At 37.8% G+C, this 14,950-nt stretch overlaps 2 protein-coding genes across 3 annotated transcripts; one reads left to right on the top strand and one right to left on the bottom strand.

The window, feature by feature from the left end:
- The first annotated feature begins 597 nt into the window (after window positions 1–597).
- LOC135691053 (uncharacterized) lies at window positions 598–11,735 on the top strand. Its single transcript, XM_065208794.2, has 9 exons — window positions 598–1,837; window positions 3,281–3,373; window positions 4,067–5,259; window positions 5,557–5,759; window positions 6,360–7,192; window positions 7,375–7,878; window positions 8,192–8,408; window positions 9,200–9,823; window positions 10,156–11,735. Exons 2-9 carry the CDS (start codon window positions 3,296–3,298, stop codon window positions 10,551–10,553), a joined length of 4,050 nt encoding a protein of 1,349 aa, XP_065064866.2. The 5' UTR covers window positions 598–1,837; window positions 3,281–3,295; the 3' UTR covers window positions 10,554–11,735.
- Window positions 11,736–11,882: 147 nt separating this feature from the next.
- On the bottom strand, window positions 11,883–14,168 carry LOC135691073 (uncharacterized). 2 transcript variants are annotated; one of them, XM_065208823.2, is made up of 2 exons: window positions 14,046–14,168; window positions 11,883–13,104 (listed from the first exon to the last, which is right to left on the bottom strand). In XM_065208823.2, exon 2 carries the CDS (start codon window positions 13,086–13,088, stop codon window positions 12,174–12,176), a length of 915 nt encoding a protein of 304 aa, XP_065064895.2. In that variant the 5' UTR covers window positions 13,089–13,104; window positions 14,046–14,168; the 3' UTR covers window positions 11,883–12,173. The 2 variants fall into 2 exon arrangements, with proteins under 2 accessions (XP_065064895.2, XP_065064896.2); XM_065208824.2 differs by having other exon boundaries at window positions 13,760–14,124.
- Between the last annotated feature and the right edge of the window lie 782 nt (window positions 14,169–14,950).

Below are 14,950 nucleotides of genomic sequence, written 5' to 3'. Positions count from 1 at the left end.
AAATTATGTCTCATATCAAATCCGATTTTGGTTTTTAGGTTTTTCTCATAAGCATCTCTTTCCTGTTTTATTCTACTACGCAAGATTGAAATAGCCCCACACAGACTGAAAGACTCTTTCTCAGTGGGGCAGAAGTTTCATTTGGATTGGATGCAGAATTTATATAATGCATGCGTGCGTTTTTCATCGTAGAAACGAGCCTTGTTTTTTTTTTAAAAAATCCTAATAAAAAATTCTTGTCATGAAAAGTCAGTACATCACAATCCCTTTATTTCCCAAACAATGCTTTTTTATTATCAGCATTTATTCTCACTTTTTCGTACCGTTAGTATCAAAACATGTAAGTAATCCTCATTATTTTTATTTCCAGTCATCATCAAGATACTGTAACATTGTAAAATATCTCTGTTGCCGTAGCAACTCACTGTAGCATTACTATGAATTGGGTTGAATCAAAATTCTACTTTTTTCAATCTGAAATAATTTTTCTAATGTTTGCTGGCATTCAGTGATTGCACGCGGAGCCAGTGATTGCAGTAACATTCTTGAGTATGCGCATAACGTTCTAATAACGTTGAGTGAATGTATTTTTGCATAATCTCTCTTAGAGTGGGAAACTTTTTACGTAGGATAACTCCGCCTCAAGTACCTGTTATAGCAAGTCGTCATTTTCTGGCCTTTATGAAGAAAACCGAAGTTATATTTGGAAGATTTCAAGATGCCTTAGTAGATTATAGAAAACTACAGAAAGGAAAGTCATCATTAATCAATTCCCTAACCTTGCTTGCCCGTTGTAATTTTTCAACAACCCGTCAAAGAAAGGCGATTCACTTTTTTCATTGGATATTTCCGTTTTGGTACCTTCACTTTAAAGACATCTGCATTTCAGAGACTTTCTTCATTGCTTGAACGGTGCTAACGTAAGGGAAGGTTGGCAAGATCTGCCGTTATTCCTAGTACTGATTTAGATGCAACAGGTATCCCGCTTAGCTCCTGATATAAATTTTGTTACTGCAGCCCTGTTTAATGGAGAGTATTAAGGGAATGAATAAATTTTCAATCGGCTTTTCAAATTTTTAGCAACACATCATTACTATTGTTGGGGCTGAGTTGCTTGATTGCAAACTCGATTCTATTCCTCAAAAAGCAGTTAAGGTTGAAAGAACAAGTTCTAACAGGAATTACGCAACTTGATTCTTTTCCTTGAAAGTACGCCAACAGTGGCAGTCGAGGTTTACAGACCAAGATAAGACCAAGTGTATCCCTGTCAAATACCCCGTTTCTAAGCTTAAAAATAATACGTATTGGTTAACATTCTTTCAACAGAAGCTAAGATACTATGCACACCAAAGCTGCCCTGGCTTGCACCCCCCTAGTAACCTTGGTTTTACCTGCTAAGCATACAGTTATTTATCATAATTTGCTATGTGTTTGGAACGGAAAAACCCTTTAAAATTTCATGCTTTTCGCGGTTTTCGTCGTTAGTAGTTTTTCTTCAATTATAAATGGAACAGGTAATGTAAATTGATAACATGTCCAAGGATTTGCAGGTTGTTCGATTTATCACAGTTATCTCTGTATTCAGATGTCTATCTTGTTTTTTTATACGCCATAGGTTGATGACTTTGTGGCATGGAGATTTCAATTTCGTGTCATATACCCATTATTCGTTGCGGTCGTTGCCAGAAGTGACATAGCTCAAAACACCAATGACAATTTGCAATCTATGCCGTAACACTGCGCTTTGTTGCTACGCTGTGATGAACTCACGGAACCTGAGTTGGATGAATCTATAGAAGACAAGCTAAGGAAAGCTGATGAACTCTATCATTGATAGGTATTTTGCTTCAGACTTTTCTGTATAAAGCTTTAGTCAAATTAGAAATGTCAAATTTAATGGAACCGATAAATTACATTGCATCGCAGTATGAAAATATTTTCAATCCTTTCTTGGAAAGGCTGCATATGTTAAGGTCACTTTAGCAGGGCTGTCAATGTATTTTGTTACCATTTGCCTTAAAATCGCCCCTTTTAGTGAAAATCACCCATCAAATGTTTCTTATCCTTTGTGTTCACTTATTTCAATTTCATATTCGAAACAGCAATTAACAGGAAGGTTATTTATCATTCAATCACATGTAAACATTGCCAATTCTTCATGCTCTTTCTATCCTTTGTCATTCTGTTCTAGTTTTTTTGCATTTCTGCAGTGATTTCGCATTTCTGCAGTGTTTTCGCATTTCTGCAGTGTTTTCGCATTTCTGCAGTGATTTCGCATTTCTTCATAACATTGTATAAGATTATTAAAGTTTTTAAAAGTCATGTTTATCTATTCTGACCAACGTTAAATGTCTTACTTGCATAGTCTCACAATATACAAAAGTTCAGACGTTTGTCAAAAAAGCTAACGCTGAATTTTGATGTCGATTAGGTTTTAGCGCGACACCCGTTTTGTTTCATTCTATGTTGATAATTTCTTGACAAGGAAATCATGTCCTTGATGTTGAATTCAGATTTCAATTCCTGTACAGAGGCCAATATAGATTTTATAGAATCGTCTATGGAGATTTCTATTCAATAGTCGAGAATCTCTGTTTCATATGAAAGTGGAAATATTTCAATATCTACGTCACCTTCAATAGAAAAAGAGTCTCGAATTTCACTCGTATTTTGAATCTGACGTCATACCAACGAATAAGATGTGACGCACACTCTCAAAGAATTGTTTTCAGTTCTGTCCATTTTCATGGAGAATTGCAGAATTTAGAGATCTACATCAGTTGAGAACTGAGCTCTTAACGAATTGAAGGCTATGCGGACTAACCTTTTTAATTTCTACCCTTTCTAGTGATTTTTTAAAGAATGGAATCGTCGTAAAATGGGGGTTTTCATAACTGTACTAAGTTTTTAAACGACGGGCATTGTAAAATAGAGTGTTCGAAAATGGGGCGTCGTAAAATGGGGTGTCGTAAAATGGACGTCGTAAGACGGGGCATCGTAAAATGGGGCGTCGTAAAATAGAGCGTCGTAATATGGGGCATCGTAAAATGGGGCGTCGTAGAATGGGGCGTCATAAAATGGGGTTTTTCAAAGAATCAGGCGTCAATATGAGACGGTATCCTTTTGAATGAGCTACAACCTACACTAATCCTATGAGGGTGCTCGTAGCCTGCAGAAATGAACTGAAATAGAATTAGCGGTCTGGTAATGGGGTTATGCTATCCAGTGGATCCACGCTATCGATGCCCTTTTTAGTAAACTCCGAATCGTTTTATCCTAGTGAGCTGACGTCACAATGTTATTGAAGCTGTTGGTCCTTTTTGCATGCATCTTTTTTGAAAGTGTATCAGGTAGCTGCCCAGGACAGAACGATGTGAGTGATCTCTTCTAGATATTCTTCATAGGATATAACTTGTTATGGCGATAAATTTCTCACCTTTTTCAATGAAAATAAGACATGTATGAAAGTGATTGTCTTTGATCACGTGTATCGTAAGCTTGCAGCTTGAAACCATCTGATTACACAATCCCAGCTTTAAATATTATGGGCTCCTACGTTGAATGCGATGAGACGAGGAATGGACGCAACGCCATGAAAAAAATTATCTAATATAAAAATGATCGGTACTTGTAATTACAAAACAATTACCTCATTATAATGCAGGTGAAGGCGATTTATCAAAAATTAAAGGAATTGTGAAGTTTTCTAATTTAGATCTTAAAGGCATTGAGTCATGATAAAATGGATTGGGTATGCCCTAAATGCCAAAATCCGCTGAGTCATGATTTTCATGACTGCGATGCTATTGGTTCATCTTGAACTGGTCACATGAACTCACATGGTATTGATTAACAAAACAATTTCCACCAAAAGCAATTTCCATCAACAACGGATGCCAGTATCACATGAAACAGCAGCGATCACGTCGAAACCAAATGACCCCCTATAGAGAAGGCCTATTTACCATGACTCAATGCCTTTAATACTGTTTAATCATTATCAGTAATTTAATGAGTTTGGCCAGATCGCTCCCCAATTGACGAAATAAATTTGTTTTTCTTCAAGACATCATGTGGAGTTGATGCTAATGCAACTTTCACCGAGGGTCGAGTATTGATACAGCTTAACTTTGAAACTGCTTTGAAACCTAAGTTACCCTACAGTGGCTGTGATTCTATACTTACCAATATAACATTGGATAAACTTGGACCAAGTCCAATATGCGCATTCATTGCCGATCGACTACTTAAGGTTTATCCTGATCATTCTGCAACGATAATTGATGGAGACAGTATGTACTTTCAACCAGAAAGCATTCTCTACGAAAATGGCACAGCCGCCGATATTGGACCGGTTTTAATCAAAAGCGGATCCGATACATCATTCGTTCCGGATTTGGTTATAACTGAGGATGGCTATAGTTCCCAATGTGTCGGAGACAAGTATTTTGTATCTGCGGATTTATCAGAAAATTCTGGGTATGCTTACTTCAATAAATTCAAGTGGATGTTAGAGGATCTCAGCGGAAATGAGTCAGGAATGATTTCTGAAGCGATGACCTATTTGAGTGAGACAGCAGAAAATGTATCCGAAATTTTAGTTACCAGTCCGGTTTTTGCTTCTAATCGTTCCGTATCTATTAACGTTACCAACTTGTTTGGTGAAGCAAGTACAAAGAATATTGAATTGAAGAATCAATCAGATCCTGTTGCACGAATTGCTGGCAGAAAGTACGTCGAATTTTCTGAAAGCTCTGAATATAATTTTGAGGCGGAATTGATCTTGTCACAATGCGGAATGGACCTAAAGAATGTAACATACAATTGGAACATACAAACAGCAGATGGCGGCCAAAGTATTCCAGCGGAAAACTTCACGTTTTATGATAAATTTCTATTGATAAGACCATTTTCTCTTTCTGCGGGAACCCGGTATAATGTAACTGTTTCATTAACGTATAGCTTGTCTGACACCAGTGAAGGGTCAGTTGCAGATACTGTGTATGTCACAGTTAAAAGGGATCTGTTAGGTGCGGTGATAGAAAGCGGTGACCGAGAAATTGCAGCCACTCAGACTCTAGTTCTTCAAGGACGAGAGGCTTCTGGAATCAACAGGAAGCTTTATACTGTGAACTGGGCCTGTAAAGATCTGGCTACTGGAGACGAATGTAAGAGTAATAGCGGGACACCACTGGAATTTGAAAACTCTACAGTCCTCGTTCTTCCAATGACCCAAGGAAATTTCGTCGTTGGTAAAAGGTAGATAGCCAGTCCTACTTGTGTGAAGATTACTGTTCACTTGTCTTTTTGTATAAAGTAAATTAAACATACCGTAAATTTTCTAATTAAAATAACAAAATTTGCCTACAGTACCCTTTTCATGCAAGTTTAGCATAGTGAAAGTGTAACTCTGTCTTTATTCCTCAAAATCCACTTTTAAACAGCAATTATTAAAGCTGATTATTAAGATAACAGTAAAAACGACAACTATTATATCTCCATCCATCTGCTGTTATGATTTAACAATTATTACTTACTTTCGACTTTTCATTTGAGGTATGAATTCAAGTTGACTGTCACTAGAAACTTGGAGGTGGCCTCTACAAGCATAAATGTCAAGATTGTTTCTTCTGCTGTCCCGATATTATCTGTCACTCCATTGTGTCGTCAATGTAGCCGTGATAACGATATTTTCTTTCGTGGTATTTTGCTAGCCAATGGAGCAGTTAATTATGCATGGCAGGTTACAGAAAAGAATGGTATGTTGAGACACTATGTATTCTGAATGATAAACACTATAGCTGAGCTGTCTTTTAATATTTCATATCGAGCCACCATTTATAATCTCACACTACGGAAAATTAACTGACAGTGAGTGGATCTTAAAGAAATATATAAAATCTATCTGTTCAAGAATTTACGAAACCTTTCCCAAACCAGGAATTCTTGGGAAATTCATCCGTTGATTCGGATGACTCATTGTATAGCACCAATGAAGTCTTAGACACTAAATGATCTTAATGATTAATTAAAGGCTTCAAAAACCTTGTCATAGTCCGAATCGTTTCCTATTTCTGTCAGTTAATGCATGAAATCTTGAACATAGGCAAGCTTTTAAACGACTTATTCGCCAGAGACCCTAGCTGTTAGCGTGTTGTCACGTGCCAACAATCAGAACTCATGTGTTTCATCTGATTGGCCTAATAAACCTGCCAGTCAATAGCCGCGAATCAGATGAAGATTGGTGATTTGAAGCAATCAAGGCTACGAAGACTTTCTACTGCTCTTAACCACTGTTATCATTGGTTTGCTCAAAGTTTCTGACGAGAGAAAAAAATTTAACTAAATTTTCTTTGCAGGAAACACTGCTTCGTTAAGCTCGTCAAGTGGAAGCTTATCAAATGACCATGTAAATGGCTCTTTACCGTACAATACAATTTTCAAAGTACCGAAGAACACACTTAAGGTTGGATACGCATATGAGGTAAAGCTAAGTGCCAATTCTCAGAGTCATGCCAGCATGGTTTTTGAGCTCCGTCTTCCTTCACGCCATGGACATCTTCAAGTGGAGCCGAAGTCCGGACTGGCTTTCAATACGACATTCCGTCTTAGAACCTACGCATGGATAGACCAAAAAGCACACAAGCCGCTTCACTACAGATTTGGTTATATGAAAGATGCAGAGTCCCGGTATCTGACTGTTTGGCAAAGTAGCAACGTCCTGACCCGGACATTTCTTCCACCCGGCCACCAAAAAGATGGAAATAAGCTGACCCTGTTCGTTCAGGTTCGCAATGCTATTGGTCTGATTTTTGCAAGACAACATGTCGTGACAGTTGAAAACCAGCAAGCTGCAAATGATGGTGATCTGTACACATCATATTTGCGAATGGTTTCTGAGAAAGATGTGAATTCTATGGCTCTTACGCTGCAAGGACTTTTCAAGACAGGCCTTACTGATGAAGTTAAAAGAACCGGGTTTAAGTCATATCTGAATGCAATAAAGACTGTGCCACTGATGCCGAACTTTTCTCCAATTGTCCTTGACACGATCAAAGTTTTGCTAAATATGGTTAACAGAAGTGAAAGTATAATCACTATGGATATCAAGGAGACAATAGCTTCGCTCCTATTGGACATGACAGGACGCAAGGCACGTGATAATTCAGTAGGGAAATTGAACGGTGTAGAGGTGGGTAGCAAATTATTGCCTACTGATTCCCGATTTAGTTAGAAATGAATCCTTTTACGTCGCTGAAGAACTGATCCAAATTTATCCTTCAGTTTTCAGCTTTTTCTCCCTTCCATCTACAAGGTCTTTCAGAAATGTAGCATTATCGCAGATATCAAGTAATTTAACTGTTTCTGTTGTAGGTAAAGGCGATACTGGATATTTTTCATGGTATTCTCCCAATACCCGGACTCAAAACAGCAAGCCACACGAATATCGCCAAGTCATTCATGAATGCAGCAAAAAATCTTGTCAATTCCTTATGCTATTCAAGTCTGAAAGACAACAGTCTCAATAATTTGGAAAACTCGTTGATCAAAATATCATCCAGAATCAGCGATTTTGCAAATGATGTTGATGTGGCTGGCATGTTTTCTGTCAGCAAAGACTTTAGACGCCGGTTCATAGGAGATACATGCTCCGGTTCCAAATATGTCGACTGTATTGGCATATGCTCCTCTGTCAGAACATACAAAGATGCTAAGTACTTTGAAATAAACGAAAGCACCCTAGTAACCAATATTCATGTAGGCCAACTGATCGATTTAAAGAGTGGAAGAAGCTTAGCTCCATCAGCAGAGAGCAGTGATTTCAAATTCACAGTGCCTATTTCTGGGTCATATAACAAGGAAACAGAGAGCGTAAAGGTAGGTAAGGCTAGGTGCTTTTGGGGCAGTACCATTAAACCTAGTTCTCAGCAAGAAGATGAATTCTGGAAAATCAATATTAGTGGAAAATTTATGTAACTGAAAAATGTTCGACCTAGTTGCATGTTGTGTTGCTCTGGTCTCAAGAGAACTTCTGCATTTCTCCTGCGTTTTAGGCAGGCCTAATCTCTTTTAATTGTTATTCTATCAGTACTGCATAACTTTATATTCTTAATTCTGAAACTGGGAAATATGTAAGCACTGAGAATTATATTATAGAAAACCTGGGCTCATTATGCCTTTTTTATCACAGTGTGTGATGCAAGATCCTAGCACGCTGTCATGGAGTACCGAATTTTGCAACTCTACGGTGAAAATTGGCTCTGGAAGTGTCGAAGTCTTGGATTGTACATGCAGAAAGTTGTATTTCCTTGCTGGGATGAAGGAGATGAACCCCACCACACCACCCCCGATGACGTCTACCGCTTCTTCAAGTGCAGCACCAGCACCAAGTACATTAGCAACAACAAGTAAGATGCTGTTTTTCTATGAATCAAAGATTCTACGAATGTTGCAGACCTGCGAGGGGGCGTACTCTTCCTTAAATGTTATCAAATAGAGAAATATGGTTGCTTAAATCATATGATGGTTTATATGATAATTTAATTTCCTAAACTGTTTCATTCAAAGAGGTACTTTGTAGTATGAGACCTTGCGGTGCCTAGCCATTACCGCCAATTAGAAGCTACGCTTCCATTAGCTTGACCCATGGATGCGCTTAGTTCAAGGCAATGCGACGTTTCTCTTGTGCTAATCCGCACTAAATGCTTTGACCAGGGCTGTCACAAATAGAGAGGTTTGGGAACAAATAATTTCCCATCAGTTTCCATTACTTTCAAGCAATGTTTGTAAGAAGGGGAATATATCTTACACGTCTCCAAAATAAAACTTCGGTTACAACGACCCTTTTATTCACAAGAAACTATCTATCAGTTTTTTTATTTGCGTTTAACTCAAATACAGTTGGATGATATGGTTGTCATTTGATCTTAAAATCGTATTAATGAAACTTTATCGATGATAGTCCATACCATGTTTCACAGAGTTCGCAAAACTTGACACAGACCCGGTGTCATTTTATTGAACGTCTTAATCTGGATATTAAGCTAAAGTTTAAAGTTGACTTTATTTTTGCTTTGCGCTTATTCATCACTCTGATAGAAAATATTGGCATTCTTTTTTGCAACTTTTAAAATTTCTTGCTAGACTTTTGATCTGTTGGTTCCTTTAGAAATTTCAAATTTTGCACCATTTCTCATAGTGAAGCCAACTCCTTCACCAGCAGATGTGATTACAATTGTTCTAAAAGCGAACTGCACCAAACACATAAGCGATCATGCCAGTCAACAAACGTTCACTAACAGTCTAATACTAAGCCTCGAGTACCAGCTTAAAATCGACAAATCCAGAATAAAAGTATGGAGTCTATCATGTGGAAGCATCATAGCTAACATTACAATATCAGATCCAGACCCATCACAGTCCAGCGAGCCCTCCAAATCTGATGCAATGAATTCACTGCAAAGTCTGCTAGCAACAGGGTTGATGCGAGTGCCCCTAAATGATGGTAGCTACTTAGGGGCAGTTGCTCCTGGGGTCAGCCTGAAGACACCTCCCCCTCCAACTACAATTATCACTACAATTCCCCCAGTTCCAGAGCTACAGACAAACTGGATGCCGATGATGGCATCTTTTGCCCTTATTCTGGTTCTCGTGATTGGTATTGCCACTTTTATTGCTTGGCTTCATGGGCGATATTACAAGAAAAAGCGCTTCACAGATATCAATTGCGACAAGATAAAACCGAAAAAGGAGAGTCCGGAGGAGCCTTTTGAGAACATGTCCCGGAAACAGAAAGCAAAAAAATTTGACACGATTATGGATGGTAAATATTTTGTACATTTCTTTGCGATAACCAACTAGATCGTTCTTTCGTAGGTTTTGCTCATATTAAATGATACGTATAAAGATCATCATCAATGTGATTTTGATCTATGTATCCTATCTGCCATATATATATATCCTATCTGCTAATTCAGTACAGTATAATACAGTTAAGTTGAGTTCAGCTCAGCTCAGCGCAGCTCAGCTCAGGTTAGCTGTAGTCGAAGCAGATTCCAAAGAATTTAATTGTTCTTTGAATTTTGATTGCCCCTCTTTTATTAAAATATATGCTGATTTTGCTGCCCATGTTATTTTCTCTCTTGTCTATCCTAGAATCAATTCAAAATGCTGAAGTACCAGATATTATCGTCGCTGCTCCCGTTTCTTTGAAGAGAACTCGAGGAAGGTCGCGAATAACTCCAATTCAAGAAAACTTTCCAAGCTCTGTTGCTGCTAGCAGAAGTAACTTTTCGGCGGCTAGAGATGTGCCTCGCCTTGCACTTGACGATTCTTCTTCAGGCTCGGAAGCCGAGACGTCGTTCACCGAGAGACCAAAAAGCACTGTCTCGCAAAAAGTTCGAACGAAAAGTGCTTTGTCTGTGAAGTCACGGGGAAGAAGTGCGAAGCATTCTAAGAACCATTTGCAGCCTGATTCTAGGATCGGTGATAGACCAACCTCAGGACACTCTGTTGTCAGCACAACTGAAAGCACACAAAATCTGGTTGTCTGAATGCTCAAGTAACTTTACTTAGTGGTGCCAAGGCAATATAGAGCTAGTTTTTTGAATGCTCCTGTTGGATTTGAAACTTTGAAACTTTGAGGGGATGAAGGCATAGCTATGTCTTACCTGAGGCACTCATACCCATACCGATTGCGTGTATGGCGTTGTTAAAATTACATTTGTCTGACATTTTTTTAAAACTCTAGAGTGGTTTAGGCTGTAACATGTAGCTTTGTCGAAATGCCACATTTGCTCATGAAACGTCCGACTAGTTTTGCTTTTTTCTATGTTTGCAGCTGCATAGTTTGCTAGTTTAGTTTAGGAAGTGCGTTAGCTTCAACACAGTAATAGAATTAGCACAACTTTGCAAAGCAAACGCAAGTAGATAAAATTAAAAAGCAAACACATTCTAGAAAAATTTGAATTCACTTGAAATGCTGGTATATTGCGTAGGAATTATGTTGATAATATGATGACGGCAATCACATTTTGGTCGTAATTTGTTTGTATAATTAAGAGCAAGTTAATCAGATCTCAATCAAGTGTCAGCCGTAACCAGGTTAGTTGGCTAACAACTGGTCATGATATCAGCTGGCAGAGATGGTCAAAACAAATTTGTTAATTATGCATGTGAAATTGAGCTTTTATGCCGAGAGTCAGTAAACATGTCACGATAGCCTAAATGCTTGATAAACTTTTAAAATAAATAGGGACCAGGGAGAATTACATATAAGAAGTAGACCCAAAAACGTTTTACACTGGGTACTAGGGGGAGTAAATATGGTTGTTTTATTACTGGCACGGTGTCTGGCGATTTGAATTGTGTTTTATAGTAAAAATATGGACACAATACTTTTGAATTGATAAAAGTTGTAAAAGGGATATATATTTGCTATGCCCGCAGTTGTTTATCTCTTAATTGTAGATATTAATCTAAGTTCCAGCTTTGCTGTGTCAAAACTGAAAATGTATCAGCAAAGTGTAGGTATAAATGTAGATACGTAATAACTGTAATAAATGTAGGTATAAATGTAAATTATGTAATATGACAAGCAAGTAGCAGCAATACATGTTCTTTGTATCGGCTTATGCGCTGTATGGTTGTTAATAAATAAATTTGCGTTAAACTAATTATGTATATATGTGTATAGATTGTTATTATGTTAGTGAGCAAGCAATTTTGCAATTCAATGTTCTCAGAATGTCTCTGCTTTAAACTCTGTATGTTTCATACCCTCGAAACCCTGTGGTCTAGTATTCCGAGATGAAGTGGGTAGCTGTGGCTGAAATTCCTTAAACCAACGTCTCCAAGTCGCTGTATGTGAAGACCAATCAGGGTTAATACCAATTTCAATATTTTCATAAAGGTCATTGTTCGTAACGCGATCTAGATATAATTTTTACGTACACATAGAGGTCTCCGAATGCTTCTAAATAAACTGCAGTAACGTTGGTATAGAATGCTTGTAGATGCTGGATCAGAAAGTATATAATCCGAATAAATCACGTATTTAAATTATGCAAAATTGCATTTCCAGGAACAACTTTAGTAGTACGCAAATGAACCTTTTGCCTTATCGGATATATTCTGTTTGGCGCCAAAGATGTGGTTTTCCTTGTTAAAATCTTTTATCTTTTCAAGCAGCGAAGCTCGTTCCTGAGGTTGCTAAGCCTGTGCAGGAAATTAATAGGCCTAGCAACAGAACTTACGAGGATTGCAAGTATGACAACATCCCTCAATATATGTACTGCCAGGCAATCACATTCGTGGCACATATTCAAGTAAATACAGGCGAGAAAGACCGGAAAGTAGCTTGTTATGAATATCGCTAGCATGAAAAACAATGTCCGTATGATTCTTCTCTGGTTGCTTGTAGCTCGGAATCTGCCGATGCTGAAGACTTTTGTTGTGGCAACTCTGCTGTTCTGATTGTCAGGGTCAATGCTCAAACGATTGTCATTCGGCGCCGTGACTGAAACTAGTTTCTTCCAGAATATCCTAATGGTGAGAAACATCACCCCGACTGTGAATAAGACGGTGCAAAGGGAAAAAATAAGCAAATACCGCGTAAAGCCAATGTTTAAAGAAAGGTAGCCTGAAAATGCAGACACTAGCCAAATAGCAGACAAAGAAACAAGGAGATGCCATTCCTTCAGTGTTTCATAGAAGGCTGGGAACTGGATGGAAAGATATCTGTCGATGTTGAGCAATGCCATACTAAGCACTGACGAGGTTCCAAGCACAAACAAACTGGCTAAAAATGTACTCAACTCTGCTTTCTTAGGCCCAGTCCCTAGCCCCTCTTGAATTAACAAAGCAGCACCCAGGGGTTCCGTAAGAACGCCAAGGAGCAAGTCCGAAATTGCAATGTTCAACATGATCATGTAAAACTGAGATGTATAGTTGCCAGATTTTATAATAGCAACTATTACTGCAGTGTTTAAGGGTATAGTCAGTAGGCACATGATAGTGGAACATGTACTAGTTGTGTATGATAGAGCGCTCCATCTGTGTATACTGCCACAATCGTTAGAACGGGACATGTCTTCTTTGATGCACCTGACAAAGAAAACAGTAAGTGACGTCAGAGAACACAACTCAGGCTTCGCATTATTCGTCATCAAAATAAAGAATCGACTAATGATAGTATTTTCGAAGTACAGTCAATTCTGTGTAATTTAAACACGTGTAATTCAAACTTCACAAACTCGAACAAAATTATCCGGTCCCTCGGAAATCTCCTAATCAACCCGTACAAAAAAACCTCCGTAATCCGAATCTCTATAATTCGAACTTTTCGTAAGTCGATCAATTCATGGTTGATCTAGAGCATACAAATCATAAATTATATTGCTATAAAAATGATAGGAGATAGGTATTGCCATGAAGAAATGAGATAAAACATGTTTAAAATTAGCCTCTTTATTCGACCTTTGCATTCATAACTCTTTTGTTTTTTCACAAAATATAATGTTTGCCTTTTGAATATCTTCAACGCCTGACAAAAACTAAAATGTATCTTATAACCGTTCTATTCAGTAAACAAAATGACTAATAGGTAATTTGGAATATAATTTCCTAATGCTTCTATTTACAAATTGCCTTGATGTAAAAGCATATGCAAAAATCAAATGCAGATGATGAGCAACCTGTTTTGATCCTAACTTCATAATAAGACACTATTCTCATTCTTTACAGTGATTTGCAACCTCACCTCCTTTCTTTTTTCATCTGCTATCATCCTATCTCCATCCATCTTGTTTTACAGTTCATTCAATAATGATTGACACGAGTTTCCTTCGCTTATTCTATGATATTGTCGCGCAAATGCAAATGCAAGCAGTCTGCGATGTTTCAAAAAATAATCTTCATCCCACATTTCTATCACGAGAGTGATTTTCATGGGAATTGAATTCAATTTACGAGAAGTTTGCAAAGGATACTACAAGAATTATGAAAAAACTACAACATCAATCGACTATATAGTGTTATAATCATACCTTGCCCTTTATCTTTGGATTTTGCCACTTAATGATACAGGAATGCCCAACACAATACGATGTTAATAGACTTGCATTGTTCATGAATTTTTCGCTTATGTTAAGAATAGAGATATGCACCTGTCGATATCGTCATATGATAACCTTAAGAAAGCAACCAATAGGAGTTCTTAATTACACTAAAGCACAAATATTAGCTCGTTATTCGCAAGAAGGATGGCCAAGTTTGACAGATATCATATTATTCTTTTCAATGCACGAGAGTGTTAAAGTAAATCAGATCAGCTGCTGTACCAGAAAAAATAAACATCGTTTTCAAAAGGCTAAAATTGATTTTACGCAGCCAGAAGTATGTTAGGTTGAGTAAGGATCGCTCAGATAAAAAAGCATAACTTTCGGTACCGTTTTTAAAAAAGCACTTTTCAATTTCGCAGATAGTTGTTAGAGCCTCTTTTAGTTGGATAAAGCTGTCATAGTGATAATAATTCCGAGACTCTTGAGATGGTTTTATATTTTACGTAATTAGTAAAGTGTAACAACACAGTTTTAGCAAATTATGGCTGTATGTCCCCTCACTAAATCAACTCTCTACAAGAAGTGACAGGCTTTTCTTGGCAAGGAATGCAAATTTTATCATTAGGAAGAATGCAGATCGACTCTTCTACGAGAATCGACTGTTTTGATAAACCTACCCTTCACGCTTTCCTTTTAATATACCTACCCTTAACATTCGCCCATTTACACATTAAAACCCTACCATAGACCTCGATACTATTTATACGAGGCTCTCAGCCTTTTAAAACAAAATTTTCAGAAAGAGCAAAAGTAGAGAGAAAATTTGGATTACATCAAACCAGCCACGTAGTTGCAGGAGGGGGCACTGGGGCTGTGCCGCGTAAATTAAA

The sequence above is a fragment of the Rhopilema esculentum genome, chromosome 4, assembly GCF_057945365.1.
Source record: "Rhopilema esculentum isolate cy_ngs chromosome 4, ASM5794536v1, whole genome shotgun sequence".
Lineage (NCBI taxonomy): Eukaryota > Metazoa > Cnidaria > Scyphozoa > Rhizostomeae > Rhizostomatidae > Rhopilema > Rhopilema esculentum.
This window is presented reverse-complemented; position numbering and strand designations above follow the sequence as displayed.